Here is a 25,146-nt window from a genome sequence, read left to right as displayed (position 1 = left end):
GTTGTTGAGTGCCCCACCCAGTCTTTGCTGCCTGAGACAGAAGCCACCAATCACACAAAAGTCACCAATCACATCAAAGTTATCTCAGGCTAATGGCTGTTGATGTGGCCCAGGATAGCACGGTCTCATCATTTTCATCATACAGTGGGTGTTTGGTGTGTCACATGAATGAATGATAACTGTGAGGACATACTGGGCTCCTAGATCCAATTTTCTATTTTCTTCCACTCAGATTAAAAAAAGTGAACCGGTTTAATGATGTCAGCCGGGCTAGCAAGAGGCGGTGGGCACTTTCAGTCCTAGCTTAAGAAGGTGAAAAACATTTGATTTTGAAGATGATTTTTCTATAACAGCTAGGTGTCTGGAATGATTCCCCCCGCCCCCCACGACTTCTCTGCTCTGATCTAACTTGAATAACTTGACGTTCAGTAGCACTTTTATCTAGTCAAGTTCAGCTGTGGCAACTCTTCCCTGGTGTTACGTCTTAAAGCATATTCTAGAAGGACAATTAAAAACTGGCCTCAGCATGCAGCCTCTCTTTACCTCTCTGTCACTTCAGTCCCTGCTCACTGTCTCAGTCCTCCGTTCTTGATGTCCCAAGGCAGAGTTCCCCAGTCTGCAACACGTCTGAATCATATAGAATCGGTATGTATCTTATATTATATATGTTTATTATTACATGCCCATATGTTATGATGGGTATCATAAATGTCAACATTGATTTGCATATGTTTCTGTGAATTTCCCAAGGGCAGTAGTTGTCTCATTCATCTTTGCGCCCTGACATGCTGTCAGCTGTGGTAGCTGTCCTAATTGATGTCCACTGACAGAAGAGCAATGGGGAAGAAATGAAACATTCAGGGCCCCGTCTGCTCTGGCTTCCGCCATGAAGTGGCATTTTGGTGGCTAACCATTCTCCTGGTCTGGCACTTCCGCAGCTGAAGAGCTGGGGAGTGTGTGGCCAGAAGCCCTGAGTGCCTATCCCGGAGCCAGGATATCACCAGCCAGCTGAGCCAGGAAGTACCACAACCACAAACAGCCCTGCCTTTCTTCTGGAGGAAGGTCAATATTGAACTTTGAAATTGTGGGCTGCTAACCTGGCACTCCCAAGAGTGAGAAGTCAGTCTCAAGGAGTCCCAGCTGAGGCCTCCCTTCTCTGCTGGGGGAGCAGTGAGCTGGGATGGGGTGGTGGTGAGAGTGCATCCTGTCTGCAAGACTGCTTCTAGAGGGACATTCTAGTTCAGGGTCTCTACATGTCATGTGTGGCTCTCTTGGGTGACATTAAAGGGTATTTGACAAGATTACTTCAAGTCTGTCAATACCTGCTGGGAATTCTATCTTAGACAATGAGCTTTGGAGGCAAGCTGCCTTTCCATCTTTACAATGGTGGTGGTGGGGTTATCAGGTAATATCAGATGCTTTCTAACATGGTTGGTGGCCTTTGACAAAAGTCCTTCAATGAATGCATTTTATAGGTCAAAGAAAGAATGACTACAGGGCATTAGCCAGCAAGTTTTTGTTGTTGTTGTTGTTGTTTTGTTTTGAAGCAGTTAAGTCTCTGGGTCATTTTTAAATAAAATAGTTAATATATAAAACATAGATACATTTTGATTCTCCTTTGGAAAGAATAAGCATCTACTTTTGTAACTCTACTAAAATGACCTCATGACTGCGCAGCCCAAAGGGCCCAGCCTGGAGAAGCAAATCCAGAGGAAGAAAATTTAAGATGACGATTAGCAAATTAACAAGGCAGGAAAAGCCAGACAACCCATTAACCTACTGCTGCTGAGCCAGGCTGGTCCCGGGGTTGAAATGTGTACTCTGAAGTAGAAGCCTTGGGTTCCCGAATGTTCCCCAGTCCCTGGGAATGTTTTCTTTGCATGTCACTTCCTCTGCTGAGCGAGTGTGGAAATCACATTGTGTTGTTCTGAGATGGTTGCCATGGGAACATCGCAACCTAGTCATTATCTACTCAGGCTACTGATTATATTAAATCAGGAGACAGAGCTGAGGAAGGGCTGCTAAGGCAGCCAGCAGCCGCCTCCTCTCTGAAGATTGTGATTCCTGGGCTACTGTCCCCTCTCTGTTGGTGTCTTTGAACACAGAATTTTCTCAACGCTTGTCTCTCCTGTTTTCCCTTCAACAGAGCTAGGAAATGAAATCCATCCACAGGAAGTCGGCGTTGGATAATAGAGCTGTTACATCTCTTCGGCTCTAGCCCTCCTACAGTTCCTTCTCTGTTTTAGCTCTTCCCTGGCATAAAAATAATTGCCTCCCCCTTCTCTCGCCCTGTTCTCCCCTCCACGTTTGGGTGTAAAGATAACTCTTTTTAAAGATCCATGTTCCCCGAGGCCCACACAGTGGTGCTAGAGACTCCATTTCCTGCTACTTTCCCAGAGAAACTTCTAGAAACTCATACAGATGTTTCTCGTCTACTTGTGGAAATGGAAACAGGAAACAAAATTGGCTCCTGACAAATACTTTTGTCTCATGTATTTCAGCTGATCTGGATGATCTCCTATGAGGAAGAGTTTGAGATCTTTATTCCTGGAATATTATACTCTATTATGATTATGAATCATTATGATGACGATGACTGGCAAATGTTTATTGTGATACAAATGTATCACAAAATGTATCATGTGGTACAAGATGATGTTTTGAATTAAATATAGATTGTGGAATGGGTAAATGTGGCCGGTTCACATCTGCATTACATACTGACTTTTCTGTGCCGTGAACACTTTAAATTTATCCTCTCAGCAATTTTCAAGTATGTAACAAATTTTTTTAAAAAAAGATTTTTATTTTTAAGGATGTGTATATATGTGTGCATGTGTGTGTGTGTGTGTGTGTGTGTGTGTGTGTGTGCATGTGTGTGTGTATGTGTGTGTGTATGTATGTGTGTGTGTGTGCACACAAGTGCAGGTGCCTGTGGAAGCCAGAAGATGGTGTCAGATCCCCTGGAGTTGGAGTTATAAGTGAATGTGAACTTCCTGATATGGGTGCTGGGTCCTCTGCAAGAGCAGTCTGTGCTTTTAACCACTGAGCCAACTTACCAGCCCCAATACATCCATTCTTAACTGCAGTCACTATATTGTACTTCTTAATTTCTCTTTTTAAATTGATTTTATTTGATATGTATGGGTGTTTGGCCGCATGCATGTGCACCAGTTACGTGCCCTTTGCCTGCAAAGGCCAGAAGAGGGTGTGAGACCCCCTGGAACTAGAGTCACAGTCACAGATGGTGGGTGATGCGTCATCAGGTGAGTCCTGGGAATCAAACCCACTTCTCTGAAAGAGAGCTCTGATCCACTGAGCCATCTCTTCAGCCCTTGAGCTTGATCTGATATTGTCATGTTTGAGTGGCATTGTGTTGAGTACTCTTTTGTGGGCAGACATTTACAATTGACTGGTCTGTAATTTATTCTTCAGATCAGAACAGACTAAAAGGGAAAGTTCCTGTAATGACTAAGGATGTCTGACCGAGAAAAAAAAAGAAAGAAAACTGGGACCATGAGAGACAAATGAGGTGTTTAACCATTTTGTTACGTTGTTGATAAGACTGGGGTACAATATAGTGACTGCAGTTAAGGACAGATGTTTGGGGGCTGGTAAGCTGGCTCAGTGGTTAAGAACAGGTATTGCTCTTGCAGTACCTTCCTCAATGTACATGGAAGGGGATTTTTTTTTCCAGAAGAATGTGTGTGTAATTAAGAATAATTGTTTCAAATTAGAGTTTTATACCTAGATCAATAAGGAAGTTTGTTTTCCCTTTCCACTCCTGTTGTGTGTAACTTCAGTCCGTGTTAACTTCATTCTTTTTTTGTTTGTTTGTTTTTTTCCCCCGATACAGGGTTTCTCTGTGTAGCTTTGTGCTTTTCCTGGAACTCGCTTTGTAGACCAGGCTGGCCTCGAACTCACAGAGATCCGCCTGGCTCTGCCTCTCGAGTGCTGGGATTGAAGGCATGCGCCACCACCGCCTGGCATTAACTTCATTCTTAAAGGATGGTTCCAGAAGGTGGGAAGAAGATGACGATAACAAAGGACAGTGGCCTGGACTGTATGTGTTCATGGAGTCACAAAACCCTTCTTAATCTGCTTAGAGGTATCTGCAACAGGGGGTGGTAACTTCTTCCTATCAAGGGCCCTTAGCAGCAGGTAAGTTTGGCTTTGTGGATCACATGGACGTCACTGTAGCTGCCTTACACATTTTGTACCATGGCAGCCCTAGAGGGCCTATCAGAAAATGGCCAGCATTCCAGTAAGACTCTATTTCCCAAAGGAGGCGGGGGGACAGATCTGGTGCGTTGGTTGTCATTTACAACCTCTGCTGCCATATCCACAAATACCATTCAGACAGAAGACAACTTATTGTAGGCATTAATTCTGATGTCCCCTGTCTGCTACGATAGGTTGGACAATGTGTAGGTGCAATGGACCTTCCTATTCAGTATGTATTTTCCCCCCTTATGCCTAGGCTAGAGTTTCAAGGCAGGCATTGAAGTGGGTGGTAAAGGAGAAGCAGCCAGGAGCATTGTGGGTAGGGGATGGCGGTTGCATGGGAACCATTAAGCATTTTAGTAGAAAGGCTATGGAAATACAGACTAGAAATAGGAGTTTTAGTGATTTGTTTTTTTTCCTACGTTGAATTTATTTTAAAATTTAAATTTATAAATGATTTATTTTCAAGCCTTATATCAGATTCTGTCTCGGGAGAGAAAGAAAAACTACGGTCATTTGAGTAAAATGGCCATGGGCCTGTGTCCCTCTTGAAAGAAATGGACACAAAATATGTCATGCAAGGGACTGAGGAAATGGCTCAGTGAGCAAAGTGCTTGTCACGCACGCGTGAGAACCTGATTTGTTTGGCATTTTTTAAAATAAGTCCTCACTGTGCAGTCCTCACAGGCCTGGAACTCCTCATGGAGACCTGGCTGGCATTGACCTCACAGAGATCTGCCTGTCTTGACCTCTCAAGTGCTAGGACCTGAGTATGATCTCCAACACCCCTAAAAAAAGCCAGGGATAGGAATGCCTGCTTGTAACCCCAACACTGAGGAGGCAGAGACAAGAGGATTCCCAAAGCAGGGCTTGTTGATCAGTTAGCCTAATCAGTACATGAGGGGCAGGGGATATAAATGAGAGATGCCGCCTAATAAAACAGAGTGGGGAGCAATTGAGAATGATACCCAGCATTGACCTCCAGTCTACACACACACACACACACACACACACACACACACACACACACGCACGCACGCACGCATGCGCACGCATGCACGCACGCGCGCGCGCACACACACACACAGACACACACAGAGACACACACACACAGACACACACACGCACACACACATATGCTTGCACACTAACAAACATGTACACACACATGCATATAAAGCATATATTGAAAAAGAATATGTCAAACTAGTTTGGCAGTTACTACATAGAATCTCAATTGGTGGGTACAATCAAAGTTTTGGGGGAAACTTCCCAAAGGTTCTAAAATGCCTCTCTTTAGTCAGAAAACACATCTTTAACTATACAGGCAAACCTCAAGGAGGGTATGAAGAGTTGACAGTTAAATAGATGGCAGACTTTAGAAAGGAGTGGAGATGTGACACACGAATTATACTTTATGTGACTGGACTTTGCAGAGATGCCCACGTACCTATCCCCACCTGGTGACAAGCTGCTGTGGTTGCCCAGTTAGGAAGCTGCGAAGAGATCACCACAACGGTGATGGTTCACACACCGCAACGGTGGTGGTTCACGCTCCGACTCCCGCCGCGCAGGCATTACAGGGAGGGGTGGGTTGCATCACGAATAAACACAAACCTCGCAGTTCTTCAGGCACTCTGCGCTGTCCAGGTAAAGGCAGTGATGGCTTACATTCACAGCTATTTAGTGCAGCCTTTTGTCAGAGGAGTACTTAACGTCATGGGTAAGTTAACTCTGTAGTTACGGAGTAGCTGGTAACTATAAAGAACTGTTGAGTTCAGGACCTTTGTAGTTTATTAAGGGACATATCTTACACATCTCGGAAACCGAGGCCACTTAAAAAAACCTAATACAGTGAAGGAAGATTAGGACTGTTTTAGTATAGTAGATAAAAAGGGAAAGCAGTGAGAGAATTATCTAGAACACAGTCCTAAGGAGAATGGAAAGGGAATTGCAGGGTAGGTGGCCAATGTTTTCACTGGATGAGTGGATAGTTTTGAGTAACAGGTGCAAGGAAGTGGAGGTGGAGATAAGACAGGGTCTGGGATACCAGACAGGGCCCAGGCATCAGAAAGTCCCCTGAGGATCTCCTGCAGAGGGTCAGAGGGAGGGCAGCCACTTACAGATGATCCTTCACATATGACCAGTGTATACTAATGATGGCTATCTGCAGTCTATATACATACACACATACATACACACACATACATATATATATACATACATACACACATATACATATGTCTCAGATTAAAAAGGAAAACAAATTATTTTGTACATATTTGTTAGAGACAGTTAACTACTCCATACCCCACTACAAAGACCGTCACACTTAGTAGTGATGCTTGTGAGCACTGGGGTTGAATTAAGAACCATTTAGAACCTTGCCCTTTATAAAGACCTAATTCCCAGTCTCCTCATTGGTTCCTCGATTATATTAGAAACCATGAAATAGCATCTATCTACGGTTGGAAAGAGGCTTTTTGGTAATTTTCTCCCCGGGACTCGGTGGGAGAGTTCCGGTATAGATGAATAATGTCCTGCTTTGTGGAACTTCCCTCCTGGTGACCCAGACATTTATACAGCCAGGAGACTGCCAGCAGTGTAGCTTAGATGGGGAATTAGAACAGCTTGTATGGCATCATAAGGAGAGGTCAGAGGTACCACCTGAGCTCCCACAGACTGCATCCAATGCTGCATTGGTCTGGTTTCCACAGGCTGCATCCAATGCTGCATTGGTCTGGCTCCCACAGACTGCATCCAATGCTGCATTGGTCTAGTTCCCACAGGCTGCATCCAATGCTGCATTGGTCTAGTTTCCACAGGCTGCGCTCAGTACTGCATTGGTCTAGCTCCCACACATTGTATTTGATACTGCATTGTCTAGAGGTGGCACAGTGTTGAGTTTTACGAAGTGTTGGCTGGGGGTGGGGGGGTGGGAGGGTGGGGTGGGGGTGGGCATTTGCTTCTAGTATTGAAGAAGTTATTCTGTCTCTACACCCTTGGAAGAGCTGAAAAACAGGCCCCGAACAATGGTAGGAGAAAACACAAACATGTCCATCTTCTATTGGCCTTTCACCAATCTTAGGATCAGAAATAGCAAAGACTAAATTTTCCTAGTCATTTCCAGGGGTTGAGGCAAATCAGATTACCGCCTGTGCGGAGCTTGTTTATGTCAGAGGAAAGTAATACCCTGTGGATACCATCCAGCACTTTGAAATTTATAGATGGGCAGGGATGTGAGGCCCAAACAACAAAATCCTTGGGGCGAATTGTGCAATCTATTATTGGCGGCTCCTTCCATCCACCACAAGTCCGAGGTGAAGGATCACCATGACAGAAGATATAAAATCTGGAGAAACGGCCTGCCACCGGTTTGAATTTCCTAAGGAATGTAAGATTAAGTAACAGTGGAAGGAGAGGATGCCCTACCAAGTGCATCACAAAGCGGGAAAGGAAGTGGCAGTGTGGATGGGAAGGACTTCCCTTTAATATTTTTACATTGAGAATGTAAAAATAGGGTTTACAGGAGAACAGGAGGATAAGAAGAGAGAGTTAGTGATGCGGGGTGGGGTGGTGGTGGTGGTGGTGGTGGTGGGGTGGGGTGGTGGGGGGATGGCGAGTGTCCTAGGATTTACCTGTGAAATTTAAAAAACTAAACAGCATTTCCCCTAGCCCTGCCCTGGCTGCAGGCGGAGAATTGTTAGAAGACACAAAGCACATCTTGTGTTTTCTTTTTCTTTAACTTTCTTTTTCCTTCTCTCTCGTCTCTCTCTGTCTCTGTCTCTCTCTCTCACCAGGCTGGCCTCCAATCACTAGAGGTCCTCCTGTCTCTGCCTCCCTCGTGCTGGTATTAAAAGCCACCAGCTTGTTTTCAACACTGATGAGAGAGCCATGGGGCAGAGCTCAGAGTCCCTTCCCACGTGGGGGAACTTGAGAGACAAAGGCTTAAGTTCCAGTTGAGGGGACAGAGGGAGAGGAAGGAAGGCAGACCTTGCAAGGTTTTGAAGTTCATGGGGGAAATGAGGCGGTTTGTCTCCCCCCCTAAAGAAAACATTTGTTCCTTTCCAGGTACACTTGGTTACTCACTGTTGAGTAGACGGAAGTCAATGAATGGGTAGGAGCCGCGGCGTTCGGCAGGAACCCCGGTCTGACCCCTTAGTCGTACATCTCCTAGAAAACAGAAAATCCAAACAAATGTTGGCAACCGTTGCCAAGGATATTCACTTTTCCTCGGCAAGTCCTCCTAGCCAGTTATGTCAGCGGAACCAACACAGGACGTTAGGAGAAAATCCTCTCCTTTTCACCCCGCTCAAGAGCGTGCTGGATGGGAATGGGGTGATTAACTGCTGCCGAGCGTAATGGATCCATCTGCCAAGGCTACACCGGATCAACCACTCCTCTCTTGTATTTACCTGCCCTGTGAGAATTTCAACAGTTTCCATCATCGTCTTATGCTCCCTGGAGCTGGAGAGATGGAGTGGCTGAACCTGGAGAATGGATGGTGTTCCCTGGTTGGAGCGCCTCCCGTAGTGGGTGTTATGGCCCAGTACATTATTTTCTGATGGTGTCCACCTTCTCCGCCCCTAGGCTGTGCCATTGGTGAACATTACAGCCTGCCAGCTCAGTGGCGCATAGTTTAGACTCCTACCTGCTCTTGTCCGCATGACAGTGTTTCCAATATTTATCTCTTTTCAGCTTCTTCTAGTGGCCGCCTTCATGTCCCTTTTTGGTGTGTATGTCCTGCCTTCCCAACCCGGGGAGGAAAGCAAGTAGCGAGGAGACAGTGGACTTGAGAATAAAGCAGACCTTGGAGAAACCTAGTTTGGACACTTGCTACCTGTGTTATTTATCTTGGGAAGCATATTTCTCTCTGCTTCAGGCCTCCTGTCCAATGAGAAGGACTTGCTTCCAAGTGCCTCTGTCTGAGTGTCTAAAATGACTCTGGCTACTTGGCTGTGGCTGCTGGCCTGCCCTCTTCTGGACACCCGCAGAGCAGGGGCCATGCATGTTATGTGGTCTGCATTTCTCCATTGCACTTTGTGTACCTTCTGGTCCTTGGTAGGCACTAAGCGATTGCTCCGCCAGTCGTTACATATCATGTGGACTCCAAGGAGAGGCAGAAATGCACGATCAGGAATGGATTTGTGGAAGAACTGAGTCAGGGAAGGTTCTAGAACAATGGTTCTCAACCTGCGGGTCGCGGACCCTTTGGACCATCGGAAGACACAGATATTTACATTATGATTCCTAACAGTGGCAAAAATCACAGTTATGCAGTAGCAACGGAATAGTTTTATGGTTGGGGGTCACCACAGTACGAGGAGTTCTATTAAAGGGTTGCAGAGTTAGGCAGGTTAAGAACCGCTGCTCTAGAAGCATCAGTGCCAGGAACAATGGGGCACCTCTCAGAAGCCGCTTTCCCCCAGACGTCACAGGCGCCTCAGCCTGGGAACAGAGAGGAGGGACAGTCTGATCTCTGAGGTCAGCCAGGACCTGAGGGAGCGCTCCACCCACTGCTACCCTTGCAATGGACCAAGTGAAGATTCCCTTACAGGCAGGAGCTTGAAACATTCTGGGCTTTGTACTTCATGTTGGTGCCCTAGGCGTCCTGCTTTGTGCGATCTGGTACTTCATTGTGCTTTGGTGTTGGAGATTCTTACAACTTGAGGACTAGGAAGGGGTGAGTTAATTTTTAAAACAGATAAAGGAAAGTCAAAGGATGAAGGAAAAGATGAAAAATTGGCTAAAATATGAGTGGTATCTGTTGAGCGTAGTGGTGCATGCCTATGCCACCCCAATACCCAAGAGGCTGAAGCAAGGAGGATCATGACTTCCAAGGTAGCCTGGCCTATGCAGCAATACTTCTGTGACAAAACACACATGCATGAGCATGTACACACACACACACACACACACACACACACACACACACACAGAGGCAATAGCTGAACCAAAAGCCACTCAGAAGTAAAAGGTTTCTTCTACCTTGTATTATCTTGAACACCTACATTTGTAATACTTCGGATTTCACAAACCGTTCTCAAAAACCACTGTGGTGGATTTTTTTTCTGACATGCATCTTTCATTGGATGTTTACCATAGCCTAGTGAGGAGAAATACTATTATAGTCCTTGTTTTATAAGTGAGAATGCAGTGGCTCTAGGGAGAAAGGCTGAGAGACTACTACCCTTTATTGTGGAGCCTCAGTAAAGGGCTCAGATCCCTCCCAAGCTCCCAGGAAGAACACACCAGCTTTTCCTTGAGTTCATGGCACTTTCCTCTTGCAATGGGCAGAGCTAGTATCAAGTCGAGGTTCTTCAACTCACGTGCAGGGCTCACCTCAACACCATGTCGAACAGTTTGTAGACTTCATTTTCAAAATGAAATGACAAGGAGATCTCAGACTCCTATACTGTGGAATTTGGACTTGCAGCAGCCATTCAGAAAACGATAGCATGTGCATCAAAAACTCATCCAGTGCTAATGTAAATGAATTGATAGCTTGTAATTATGTGTGGCACACATGTGCTTTAAAAATCTAAACCACAACCCATCAAAATGCAGAGAACAAGTGACCGCATGGTGACCAACCCAACTGATATATCTATACCACAACTCCTCCTGCACTTGGGGAAGGCTTGGGGATCATAGCGGAAGAAGGGGCGGGAAGACTGTAAGAACCAGAGGAACAAGAACTTGCTGTCAGGTTTCATCTCCTAGAAACGTCAGAGAAGCAACACCCAGGAAGTCTCATCCACATGGCAGCCTAAACAAGACCCGAACAAGAACAACACAAATAGACTTGCTAGCACACGGAAGGGGGAAACCTTACCAGGCCTCAACACTAGACAAAGAACTACGAGCAGGAATGTTGAGAGCAGAAGAAATCGTCTTCCCTAGGGAAGAACCCCTGACCTGGTTCTCCAACTCCAAGAAATCAGCCTGAGATCATACATACAAGCAACATTATGTGGACTATGAAAGTTGTGTTTACATATTCAGGTGTATGTGTGTGTAAAACAGTTAAAGAAATAGAAAACTTGAAATAGCACAAGACAAGCTGCATGGGAAGAGCCGGAGGGAGGAAATGGAAAGAGGAAAATGACGTAATTATATTTTAATTTCAAAAAAAAAATTAAAGAAAATCTATGCATAGGTGTGCTGGCTGGTCTTCTGCCAGCTTGACACACAAGCTAGAGTTATCTGAAAGGAAGGAACCTCAACTGAGAAAATGCCTCCATGAGATCCAGCTGGAAGGCATTTTCTTAATGTGTGGTCAACGGGGGAGGACCCAGCCCATGGTAGGTGGGTCCATGCCTGGGCTGATGGTCCTGGGTTCTATAAGAGAGCAGGCTGAGCAAGTCATGGGGAAGAAGTCGTTAAGCAGCGCCCCTCCATGGTCTCTGCGTCAGCTCCTGCCCTCTAGGTTGCTGCCCTGTTTGATTTCCTATCATGACTTCTTTCAATGATGACCAGTGAGGTGGAAGTGTAAGCCAAATAAACCCCTTTCCTCCAGACCTTGTATTTCGGTCATGGTGTTTCTTTGCTTCAATAGGAACCCTAACTAAGACCGTGGGTGAGACTGTAGGTGTTTCTAGGAAGCTGTCTGGGTTTGTGGCTTTGTTGACCTGGTGTCATGCCTTGGGCTCTTCTCGGAGATTTGAGGCTTTGCTATTTGAACTGGCTTCTCTCTTAGTATCTTCTTTCAGACTTGAAAGAATTGCTTTTGAATTTGTAGTTATGAGGGAACCATTTTCTCAGAATGTTCTGAGAGAAATTTTCTGTGTGATAGTGATGTTGGTTTTAAAACCTTCCTTGCACAGGGTTCATTTCTGTTGACAGTCTATGGATGTGGGGCACAGAGATGCCTCACCATGGAAGACTGTAGATTTAGGAAAACTAAAGAAAGTATTGCAAACCAGAGTAGGTAGAGGGGAGGCACACACTAGGAAGTGGGGGATCCCTGTCCTGATAGGACCAACGTGCTGTCATAGTGAAGTACACTAGATAAGTCTGTAATCACTCTGAAGTTCAGTTTTATAACATTTAACTTACATAATTACATGAACTTTGCCTCCTTTATAAGATTTATTGTGAGGACATTATGACATGTGAAAATAATATGACCAACATTTATTGACTACTTAGGCCCTGCTGAGCATTTTATATGCATTACGTTATCAATTATTATCAATTAAACAATTTGAAGTAGGTATTATTATTATTCATTATTATTGTTATTGTCATTATAACATTTTGTGGCTGAGGAAATGAAAGCCAATGGAAATTTGATGTGTTTAAACTTAATACAGGTTAGTATGAATTTAAACTCAGAGCTGACCCCGAGTCCATGCTCTTGACATCTTTCCTATATTATTTGCATTGAAAACTGCACAAACTATTAAATACTAGCCTTTCCTTGTCTATCGTATACTGTAATTCCTATATGATGATGAATAAGGTACGTGGCCATCATAATCCTGCAGACTGAATACTGGGGAATTTATCACCTCAACAAATCCAGGATTCAGTCAAAGAGATGTTTATTCAAACAGCATTTCAGTGAGTATGGATGTAGGAATAAGACACTAACTTCTGTTCTGGATCAACAGGCTATCTATTTCTTTCCAGTTTGGTCATGGAAAACTATTACTAGAACAATCACTCGGCAGAATCAATGGGGTTTGTGATTTACTTATTTGAGTTCTAAGTGAAGCAGAATTTTCACGATGAACCCCCACTTTTGGGGAAAGAGACAGCAGCAAACAAGTTGCTATGGAAGATATCAGAATAGAAAACATCAACAGGAGAGACCACAAACAATGACCTTACCACGAAGTCAGCTTCAGGCTCACATTGCGTGCAGCTATGGTTACAGTCTGGGGCGCTGGTGGCTGTCACACCTGTTGACAGCCCTTAGAGGTAGTCAACGATTGCTTTTGGAGAGAATGAAGCCATGTTGAAAACACCAGAAAGGCCAGGGGCAGCAGGTATCTTTGAAAGTTTTCAACATGAATTTGAATAAAAACAAACTGGACACACCCTACCGCGGGCCTTCTTACTACTAGAGGAAGATGGACATTTTAAGCATATAGTTACCTATATGGAAAGTTATCTTTCTTTCTTCCCGCTTCCAAGAGCACCTCTGATGCTGAATTGCTTCAGCATGCGGGTGAGAAGAGAAATAACCGAGTGAGGAAGTCCTTAGGAGAGCCAAGGCCACTGGGCTTTTGCTCTCAGGACAGAACAAGTAGTGTCCTTGTAGAGCTGTTCTTCCTGGCCCCCGGTCTGGGCAATCATCTGTTTACCTAGGGCCTTATATCCAAGCTAAACAATTATTTTGACTATTCATTAAGCCCTTGTTTAACTTCAGCAGCTTTATTTTATTTTTTTTTTCCTGGCAAAGGAAAGGTGCGGTGGAAGCCGGGAGGAAGCGTTGACAGCTCAAAGTCGTGTCCTCAGTCTGTTCTCATTGTGTTCCAAAAGGAAGCAAACAGCAAGGGAATTCTTATTTTTGAAAGGTCTGCTGCTCTTTTGCTCCTACGGAGCTGAAAACATAACATGTCGTCCTTGGTCCTGAAGGCTGCCGACACAGGCAGAGAGGGCTGAGCTGAGTCATTCCGGGAGCCAAGACCCAGAGACAGTCCCTGACCCTCCCAGGGGACCCGGCTCCGGATGGACCTCTTGCCCACTTGGCCTCTCACACGGTGTCTGTTTAATAAAAGCCTGTGCTAGGGAGCAGACGTCGATGTGGCCTCTTATGTAACTGGCAGGGAGGGTGGAGCCGGACAGTGATGACAACTTACAGTGGCTGAAACACGGGCCATATGAGAAGAACCAGACTCCTGCCCCATCGAGTGGGGCCAAGGTCAGTTTCGGGTGAGCAGAGGGGCTAAGGAAGGGACGGAGCAGTAGCTGCTGTGATCCCTACTACGTCTGAGAAGAAGGAAGATGGCGGTGATGATCTTGCTGTGTACGAGTTTCAGGGAGCATGGGATGGGGAGCTATGGCAGGGGGTGGGGAGCCATGGCAGGGGGTGGGGAGCCATGGCAGGGGCTATCAATAATGAATCTGAAGACGATGATGACGACACGATGACGATGACGACGATGACGACGGTAGTGGCATCGAAAACATGAAATCCTAGAGCAACCCCAATGTGGTGGAGAAAACGATGCTCGGCCAGGAAGCCGTTCCCTGGAGCATCCTGTGCACGTTACAAAGTCATGCCTCTGCTGTCTCCGGTAAAATGAAGACCGAGAGAACCAGAGCCCCACAGCTCAGACCTGAGCTCTCTCCACACAGCATCGCCCTTCACTGCGGGGCTGTTTACTTTCAGGGTTAGTTAAGAGTGAGTTCTTCGTGGATACTTAACCACCTTAACAAAGGGAGGGACGATTTAACCGTCCGTAGACTTTGGGGATAGTATAAACAGCCTGGATACATAACGCAGGCACAGAGCATTATCTGAGTATTATTGTCTTACACGAGAGAAACAGTGAGGCTGGTTAGACCCAAATTTGCCCCAGAGAGTTTCAGTTTTCCGCTCTTCTTTAGGATAGGGTCTCATTATATATCTCAGGTTGGCCTAGAACTCACTATGTCGTCCGCAAGAGCCTCAAACTCAGAATGCTCCTGCCTCAATCTTTCAACTACTGGGGTCATGGACACCTCCTCTCATGCTCAGCTCCATCTTCAAGTTTCTTGAGTGCGACAGGCTGTATCTGGCCACAGAGGACTGACTGTCTACCAGAGTGCCTAGGTAGAAGGATCCTTCTTGATTGATTGCTCTGCCTCAGTAGGTAGCTATGCATTTCTGAGTCATTGTTGAAAACCATTTATGTAGCAAAAAGAAACTGACAAGTTAGTTGTCCAGAAACCCGGCTTTTGACAGAAAGCAAAATAAAAGTTTTCCTCGCATGCATAAAAGAGAGGACCATATTACCAAACAAGGCACCCTGCAGCCTTAGCTTAGGGTTACTCAATGCCTGGTGACAAATGTGCATTTGGGGACTTGAATGCTGGGAAAGTTAGCAGGTAAACAGCAGGCCTTTGGCTTCCAGAGCAGGTAAGGCAGGTTTTCAACCAGACTAATAGCAACAGGAGCTGCTCTCATTGTTTTTCAGCTTGATAGTGTTTCGGAGGAAAACAGGAGGGGGAAAAAAAGAGTTCCAATCACTGGGGATGCAGGAGTCTAATAAAAAAGATATTGAAATAGAAGCAGCAGGAAGGCCTGAGGAGAATTCCAAGGAGCTGGTAAAGAACTTAAAAGAACATACAGAAGAGGTCTCTTCCAAGGGTTGAGGAGAATAAGCTGAGGTTATTCAGAGACCAAGCCACTGGGGTCCTGCCTTAAGTAAGAAAGCTCACTGGCGGTGTTAGAAGCTGCATGCTACTTCTGGGACAACGCTTTTACCCCCAGAATCTCTCCAAAGCCAAGCCTGCTGCTTAATGTAGATATTCTCTATATAAAGTGCTCAGCACGGTACCTAGCAACATGATACCTAGCATATAATAAGTACTCAAAAAATTACTCTTCTGATATTCTGAGGCCCCTCCCCCTGCTATCCTGAGACTGAGAAGGATTCTCTGAGCATCAGCTGCTGTCAGGGCAACTTTACAAGTCTGGGGTCCCCATAACAACATCCCTTAGAGCTGGTAAGTGACTAAGTCACATTAGATCAGGCAGCCCTGGGAGCTCAATGTTCCTATTCTCGATGAGGATTTCCCAGAATGCTGTTCAGAGTAATAATCTGGGCTTGATCTGTCAAATCTGTATTGCTCCTCTCTCTGCTGTGTGGTGATATATTTTGTACCCAAATAAAGCTTACCTGGGTACCAGAAGACAGAGCCAGCCACTAAATTAGACATAGAGGTCAGGCAGTGGTGGCACACACCTTAAATCCTATCACTCGGGAGGCAGAGATCCGTCTGGATCTCTGTGAGTTCAAGGTCACACTGGGCTGCATGAGAGAACAGAACCAGGTGGTGGTGGCATACACTTTTAATCCCAGGAAGTAATATAGCAGAAAGGTATATCAGGCATGAGGAAACAGGAACTCATCGCTCTCTTGAGGCTGAGGATTTCATAGAGGTAAGCTAGTGGCTGGCTGTTCTGCTTCTCTCATCTTTCAGTTCACCTCAATATCTGGCTCTGTTTTTTGTTTTTTGTTTTTAATTTTTTTATAAGACCTTTTAAGATTCGTGTTACACTGCTGAGCATACCTGGTTAAGAGAAGTAAGTATGAAAGCTGTGCCCCGAGGACAGCAGAATGCGGTCCCCAGTGCTTTTCCATGGCATGTGTGCTGCGGCCCGTGGCCCAGATGTGACTTAGAAGATTGCCCTGGAATTTTCTGCTTTTGAGAATTGAGACTCAGTTGGCCAGTTCAGAAGCAGGCTTGGAGGGGGTTCTAGTTTGGTTCATGTCATCAAATGATCACGGGAAACATTAAACCAAATGTTAGAGAGTAAGTAGATGGGAAAGCCGGAGACACAAAGGCGTGTAAGCCAGCTTCTTGGCGCTCCTAAAATCGACAGGCCAGAAGAGAATGAGGTCAAGGAGTACATACAGCATCTGCCAGAGAGAATCTAGCAGTGACTCCAGAAGGTTTGGGTTCAGGTTCCTCTCTCAGAAGCATTGTGAAACTTTATGAAATTATATAGATAAATATCTCACAAATACTCCAGTTGAAAACAATTCCCCACCAGTTTCCATCTGAATTAAAAGAAAATCATTTACTTTTTAAGTCATGTAACAGTAAGTGTTGATATTCAACTTAAACACAGGTTTTGTATTTAAAAGGCAACTGTACATCAGAACAATGGCTGGAAGTATAATTTGAATCTTATACCAGGTTTCCAGAAAACAAGATTTCTGGGGATATAGATAAACAATCGAAACCAGAAGCCATACTTTCAGAAATCATTAGAAAGATGCCTTTCTATCTGATGATCATGTTAGCTTTCTGGGATATATATGTATATATATATATATATATATATATATATATATGTTTCTATATGAGAGAAGTTATAGGGGAGGAGAGAGATGAAAGAGAGTAAAAAAGTAAGAAAGAGGAAGACACCAAGAAAGTCAGTAAATGAATATTGGGAATGAGGGAGAGCAAGAGAGAAAACATCAGGGAAAGTCATATAAATGTGTCTACTAGATATGTATATGTGGCATATATTTTGCATAAGTAAACAGTTGTGACAATCACAGAAAAACAGAATTCTTAAAAAAAAAGTTAGTTCTTTGCCCTCCATGTTATAAATCTTATTTAATGTAAGTGATGCTGATGGTACCTGATAGCTGTGGTAGGTGGATGTTGTGGTGAGAAACTTTGCAAATGGTCTTAGCCTATGGGGCTTGGCCTCCTGGAGGGGACAGTGCAGGATAGTCCTAGCCAGAATCACAGCACTGCAGCTTTGGCTGGTGGGACAAAGGAGATCCATAGCATGTTATGAAATATGTAAGGACTTCAACCTTCCCAGAGGAGGGATGACCCACTAGGGGATGACTGCTGTAGACCAGGTGAGAAAGCAGGGGAGGGATGACCCACTAGGGGATGACTGCTGTAGACCAGGTGAGAAACCAGGGGAGGGATGACCCACTAGGGGATGACTGCTGTAGACCAGGTGAAAAACCAGGGGAGGGATGACCCACTAGGGGATGACTGCTGTAGACCAGGTGAGAAACCAGGGGAGGGATGACCCACTAGGGGATGACTGCTGTAGACCAGGTGAGAAACCAGGGGAAGGATGACTCTCTAGTGATGACTTCAGGAGACCAGGTGAGAAACCAGGGGAGGGATGACGCTCTAGGGGATGAGGGATGATGCTCTAAGAGATGACTGCAGCAGGTGAGAGAAGATGGTAGGTGAGACGAGAGATTGCTCTTAGAGAGCCTGAGCTGACTTTAGAGATGTTAGTAGATAAACGGACGCAATGCCACGAGGAGCTGCATGGGAGGGCAGAGGGAGAGGGAGATTTCAAAGACGACTCTTAAGTTGCGGTCTTGAGCAGTGGAGGACTGTGAATCACAGAGAAAGACAAGTCTAGAGAGCCCTGGTTTGGAGAGAGAAGTTCACTCACTTGACTTTGGTTGCACTACTGAGATTTCAAAGAAAAATGTGCAGCAGTGAGGGCTCAGAGAGAACATTTGGGATGGCAAAATCACTCTATAAATCAAGGAAAGCTAAGGAATATCCAAAGCAAAACGTTTGAGGAAAAAAAATCCATAAAGTTAACAACATAATGAAAAATCTGAAAATAATTTTAAGTAAATGCAAAAAGAAGTAATAGGCCTACGTGAAGCTGTTCACGAAGTGAATGAGGGGCGGCGGGGGGGGGGGGGTAGGACCAAATATTCAGCCTTTAGTAGTAACTCAAGCAGTAATTACTGTCTTGTAGCACATGGGGCTTGTAAGGAAGCGGTAGCCACAGTGTGGAAGGGGGAAGAAACTTCTCTCACAGAAGAGAATGTGCTGAGATGAAAGAAACAGGACTCAGGGATGGCTTGGGTGGAAAGGTGCAAGGTTAAGACCTGAGTTTAGATTCCTGGAACCCAGGCAGAGTTGGTTTGCATAATGAATGTCTACAATCCCAGAGTGTTTACTGTGAGATGGGAGGTGGAGGTGGGAGGCATTGACAGGAGAAGCCCAGGAGCTTCTGGGCCAGCTGGTCTGGTGTGCACAGTGGAGAAGAGGAGACTCTGTCTCACACAAGGTAGAAGTAAGGACTGATCCCTGAGACTGTCCTCTTCCTGTGTTGTAGACACAGGCATGGCCACAAGTGGACGCATGTGCACATACTTAGAAACATACGATTTTAAAATAGGAAGAAATTATGTATGAAGATGTCACAATGAAACCCACTACTTGTTTGCTAGCTTGAAACATTTAAAAATACAGAGTTTCAAACAAAAAGAGCAGGCGGAAGAGTGACTGGACAAAGTCCATTAGATTCTGTGGCCATCACGTCAAGCTGGAGAACTGGGAAGCCTGTACTCAAGGGGCTGATAAGCAGATCTCCAGTGATAAATGGATTATTATTTTAATGTGTATTTTTAAATATTTTAAAATTAAAATTTAATTACATAATTTCCCCATTCTTTGTTCTCCTTCTCACTCCTTCTATTTAACTTCTTATCACCCCCTTTCAAATTCACGGCCTCTTTGAATTTTTGCCATGTGCTCTTTAGATTCAGAATTTTTATGTGTGTGTGTGTGTGTGTGTGTGTGTGTGTGTGTGTGTGTGTGAAAGAATGTCTGTGGAGGTCAGAAACAGCTTTGGGACATTGCTTTTCTTTTACTGTGTGAGTCCTTGGGATCAAGTACAGACTGCCAGTCTTGGTGACAAGGGCTTTTATCTGATGAGCCACCTCACTGGTCCTGATAAGTTGAAGGCCATAAATTTTCAGCAAGCAGCACTTCATCTGTATATAGCATTTGCTTGTAATATGTCCAACTGGAATGATTGAAATGATGAGAGTTTTGGCAAAAACATCACGCGGACCTCAAGAAGAGTAGCAATCCCTATGAATAATAAAATATAATTTGAAAATTGCTCTGAGGATAGAACACTTCAGGTCATGATTATGTCTCCTAAATTTTGCAAAATGTAGTAATAACTTGTCTAATCACTTCTAATACTTAGGTATACATCAAGAAAAAAAAATAGTCTACCAAGTGTTTCTCGGGAGGAGAAGATGGATATGGCAACCAGAATTAATGTTATTAGGAAGATCCAACCCAAATCAGCATTGCAAACCAGAAGCATTGAAGAAAACCATTTTCGGGCATTGTTTGTTTTCACGTGCTTCTGGACTTCCTGATTCTGGCCGGGAACAAGGTCAAGCTTGCCAAAATACTACAAGAAAAGATGTTGATGATCACGGATAGGAAATACTCCCGGTCCCAGGAGATGGCCCATTCTTAGGAGACTTCCACACCAAGTCTGCCGCCATGAGAAGGCACATCGGGCCACCACATTCACTCTTGGTTCAGCACCAGGAAGCATCGGAGGTTCTGCATTCCAGACCTCTGTGGCAGCAGCTGGGATCCTTTGAAGCGCCAAGTGTTGTTCATTTGTTTTGTTTGTTTTTCGGAAAGGAAACAGATGGAAAAAAACCAGACTTGGTAGGGAAGTGGTGGAATCCATCATATTATATCCACGTTATAGAACATCGTGTTGTTATTAAAAACAGTAACTGATATTTCCGTAGTAATAGCTATTGCTTACTGTGCCTTCAAGTTGTGAGCTGGGTAGTGTTTGAAGTATTTTCCACGAATGAGCTCATTTAATTCCTTAATAACTCCCTCAGATAAATACTAATCTCAGGACCGTGCCGCGAGAGACAGAGATGGGAAATTTCTTTGCCCGTGGGTAGCGAGCATGAAGCCAGATGTGAAACCAAAGGGACTAGACTGGCAGCTTGTGCCTTTAGCTAATGGGAACAATCCCTGTTCAGAGACGCCTTGACCTGAAGTGAGAGCTGAGAGTCATTGTTAAAGAAGGTTGAGATAATATAGTATGCAAAAACTGTATCTCAAAAGAACTAGCTTAACGGGCCTGAAGAGATGCTTATTACCTGTGCTCTTATCCATTCTGGGCTTAGTTAAATCTCATGTTTTGTTCGGTAGGAACAGTAAGATCTGCCTTTCTACCTCATAGGAGGTAGAAATCAAGTGAACTTGCACAGATTAAATGCTTTTCCAATGATTTCACAATAAAGCTTTTTTTTTGTTTAAGAACATTCTTATTAATATTGTCATAGAAATATCAAACATATAACATAAAAATTCCATTGAATCTTCTGCTTTGTATATAAAGTAAATAATACTATTATTGGTGTTATCATAAAAGTCCAGGGCAGTGCTTTAAAAGCAAGAACATTATTCTTTGATACACAATTAAACATTGTGTGAATTAGAGGGTCTTATAATCAATTGTGTTTGCAAAATATGGAGGCTTAACAAAATTAATATTTTTTCCAGTTGTAGGTTTTCTGGGATTCTTCAGTATGTTAATGTACAGTACATATCCAAGCATGTGAGATCAAACAGCATTTCCCAAATATGTTTTTTCATGAAACATATTTTCTGAGTATATTTTGAGATGACTGTTTGGGGGTAGGTAGTTAGGAATACACTGTTTTCTGGGATGTGAGGTGTTGTGAGTGTGTGTGTGTGTGTGTGTGTGAGTGTATGATGTTTAAAGCAAAATCTTAGTATAGGGAGGAGCTTAGAGAACCCTAGCTTTATTTCACTGGTACCCTCACTCCTGGTATTCTTATGCTGTATGATTAAGTTTATGTATCAGGTTTTAATGGGGGGGGTGCTGCATACGAATTGGATGCTCGTGTATTTATTCCTCAAACACGTTTTTAGTTGTTTGCCGTGTTCCAGGTCCTGTTATGGACTCTGAGAATACATCAGCTAATGAAATAGACAAAACGTGCCTGCCCTTAAGGGGCTGAGATTGCCTGAATCTAGAGAGAAGGACTGTTAATAAATAAAAAACATCCAGTAAGCTGCCTTCTTTTGGGAAGTCATGCAATGCCCGAAGATGAAACAGTGGGGGAGAGATGAGCCGGGGCACGGTGGACCCCACAATGCCCGGGAGATGTCCGGCTGCAGTTCGCATAGGGTGGGGTCTAAGAAGGTCAACCTGAGGTGACCTGAAGCATAGATTTGAATGAAGTGTGTGAGGATCCCTGAAACTGTCTGGGATGACCGTACCAGGCTTATAGAATGGATGCAAGACTATAAGAAAGTACCTTGTACATTCTGAAAATAGCAAAGTGGCCAGCAGGCTAAGGCAAAGAAAGAAGTGTGTGTGTGTGTGTGTGTGTGTGTGTGTGTGTGTGTGTGTGTGTGTGTGTTGATAAACAGAAGGAGATAGAGGCGAGATAACAAGTAAGGAATAAGAGGTGCCAAGTCTGAACAGATATTTATTTATTCCTGTCCCAGTTACCTTTTCCTACACAGCACAGGTTCAGCAGTCCAGGCATGGTACTACTCACAGTAGGCTGGGCCCTCCTTCATCATTTAGCAATCAAGAAAATGACCACAGATAATGTCCACAGGGCAATCTGATCCACATCATTCTTAGAGATTCCCTCTGCCCAGATGTGTCAAGTTGACCGACCCCCAAACTAATCAGGACACCTCCCCACATTCACGTTGAAGGGTAATATACCTTGTGGTGGCATCATGGCATGGGACCTTTTGGGAAGGGACTAATTCATGAAGGCAGAGCCCTGAGCAAGTAACCTTGTAAAAGAAGTTAAAGAAGCTACCTGGCCCCTTGAGCACACATGGGACTACATAGAAGGTGCCATCCGAGGAGGCAGAGAGGCCTCACCAGACACCGTCTGTGGGTGCCTTGACCGTGGACCTTCCAGCCTCCAGAACTTTGGGGAACACTCCTGTTTCCGTTCTTGCTCATTGTTGTGGCTGGAACGTGAAACGTCCCCCGGGGCTCATGTGTTTGAACAGTTTGGTCCCCAGCTGTTGGTCCTGTTTGGGAAGGTTGTGGAACCTTTAAGAGGTGGAGCCTGGCTAGTGGAAGTGGATCACTGAGGGTCTGTCACAGCCTCCACTCCCTTCCCTGACCAGTGACAGGCACAGCCAGCCTACTGTCCCAGCGGCCATGCCTTCCCCGCTATGATGAGATGTTTCCCCAGGAACTGTAAACCAGAATGAACCTTTTTCTCCATGAAACTGCCTCCTGCTCTTTTGTCACACCATCAGAAAGTGGCTAAGAAGCTCCGTTACTGTCGGAATGGACAAAGCCTGAATGGAGAAAGAGACGCGAGGGCGTGGCAGATAGGTGAGGATTCCGAATGAGGTGGGAAGACACAAAAGAATTTTGAGAAAGTGTGACCTGCAAAGCTTTTAGAGACTGGGGCTGGCTGTTCTGTTGAGAAGGGATTATTAAAGTGTTCTCTACAAGTAAGAGATCTCCTAAGGAATATGTTACCTTGTCTCTTCTCTTATTCGGACCTTACACTGAATGTCTTATTTTATTGATGTCAGGTCCAGTGAGTTAGCGGGGCTGGATATGTGTCCTTTCTCTCTCTCTTCTCTACCCTTTCAAGTGGTTTCCTCATTAAATGGTTACACACTCTCCCGAGGACTGAGTGAATGCAGAGACCCCGGGAAAAGGGTCATTTTCCTGGCTACAAAGAGGAAGGGAGAGAGTGGATTATAGCCCATGGGACCATGGATTAACTTCACTCATCCACATTGTTTATCACTTTGTAAGTATGCAGAAGACAAATACAAATGTATAAACAATGTTAACTGAATGATTACCCACCACAATAAATTTGTCTTTTGGAGTTTTCTGTCCTTATCAAGTAGCTGCATATCCTTTTAGAATCAGTTTTAATGAATTCATATGTACATTATCTTGATTTTTTTTTTTATAAAACATGACATTTCATTTTGGGTGAACTGCCCCATACCATTCCACCCTATTTGACTAAGGAACCCAGAAATTCTCCAAATTTAAGTCCAATTACATGGTTTTAAACTGTTTGAATTTGAGAACTAAACCTGACTGAATTTGAGAAAAAAAGCATTCCAAATATATTAAAATGTTTATTTTGCAGATGAAAAGCGATATTGTTTATTCTGTTAATGTTCATTGAATAGCTTTATGAGTCTATTATACTCATGAATCTTATTATTAGAGATTAATATCACTATGAGCAACATAGTATAATGATTTTGTGCTAGCAGATGATATCCTGGAGACAGTTTCTTACAGTGCCGACTATTTTTTTTTCATATTTGATATTGCTGCTAATAGCTCTACTACTGCATGTATCATTGTGACTGTCGGCAATTTATAATCTTTCTAATACTTGGTGTGTACAATCTCTTTTCAATCAGATACTCTGATTTAATCGGTCAGGAGTGAATTTCTATAGCTTTCCCAGTGACTTTGGTGGGGAGATGTTATTGAGAACCACTGATGCACAACCCACACAAATTTTAAAGGGCACCCCCCAAACCATCCACCCCAGCAGGAAGACTACAGGAGGTCACGACAAATGTGTGTGCTGTGCCATCTTCAGCTTCGAGTTCTGTCTTAGAATCTAGGCACTTGGTATGGGGGACCTGGTTCTAACGGCCCTCATGAGTTAGGGGAAGCTGTGTGGAATAAACTGACTTGCAGAAGCACTTTTAAGAGGAAGAGGTGATGAAAATGTAAAGTGCCAAGAGAAAGGCCAGAGGAACAAACAGAGAAACAGTGGCCAGGCAGTTTGTCTGGTGGGAGCGACTTTGGGAGCGAAGGAGTGGCAGACAGAGACGGGAAGGGTAAGTCATCTGTGGTGGAGGACCAAGTCTGGGCCTGGTAAGTAGAAGCCCAGCTGTGGAGCGGAACTCAGGGCTCTCCACGTGTGGCCCGTTCGGAGGGATTGTGGCTGGCACACGTTTCCTCGAATTGGCCAAACCTAAGCTGAGGGAGGGCTTAAGCGATGGCTATCCCTCCTCACACGGTAACAATAAATAAAATGGCCTCCTGTTGAAATGTATTTACTGAGAAGATTAAAAACACAGTAAGGCACAAGAATGGTGCATGTCGTTTACTATAAAGAAGTCACAATTCAGATTCGGAGGGAACTCGGGTAAAGTCGGGAAGCCTAACATCAGCATAGCACATGTGAGACCATTTCAGAAGGATGCCATCCTTTCAAATAAAAGGATGTAGCCTCCAAATTCATGAGAAGAACTTGGCTTGTCGCACACCCTTACTATGGGTTCCTGACTTAACTGGATTCTTCCTGGGTATTGTATTTTCTGGAATTTTTTGCATAGCTGTCCTCCCCAGACACTGAAGTTCTACACAAGTTTACCTTTCCTCATGGCCCTGCAGAAACACCCCTGTTAGTCTACCTAATGGCG

At 44.4% G+C, this 25,146-nt stretch overlaps 1 protein-coding gene across 7 annotated transcripts in view; it reads right to left on the bottom strand.

Moving 5' to 3' along the window:
• Pde7b (phosphodiesterase 7B) overlaps positions 1 to 25,146 on the bottom strand; it is a 307,348-nt gene that overhangs the window by 67,126 nt on the left and 215,076 nt on the right. For 6 of the 7 annotated variants that reach the window (XM_076552648.1, XM_076552650.1, XM_006980108.4 and 3 more), the window contains one exon: positions 8,314 to 8,397. The exons of the other annotated variant lie outside the window; for it this stretch is intronic. In XM_076552648.1, coding sequence (XP_076408763.1) covers positions 8,314 to 8,397 — 84 coding nt within the window. The remainder of the gene's footprint in view (positions 1 to 8,313; positions 8,398 to 25,146) is intronic. 7 annotated transcript variants of the gene reach the window in all.

The sequence above is a fragment of the Peromyscus maniculatus genome, chromosome 16 (genome assembly GCF_049852395.1).
Source record: "Peromyscus maniculatus bairdii isolate BWxNUB_F1_BW_parent chromosome 16, HU_Pman_BW_mat_3.1, whole genome shotgun sequence".
Taxonomy (NCBI): domain Eukaryota; kingdom Metazoa; phylum Chordata; class Mammalia; order Rodentia; family Cricetidae; genus Peromyscus; species Peromyscus maniculatus.
This window is presented reverse-complemented; position numbering and strand designations above follow the sequence as displayed.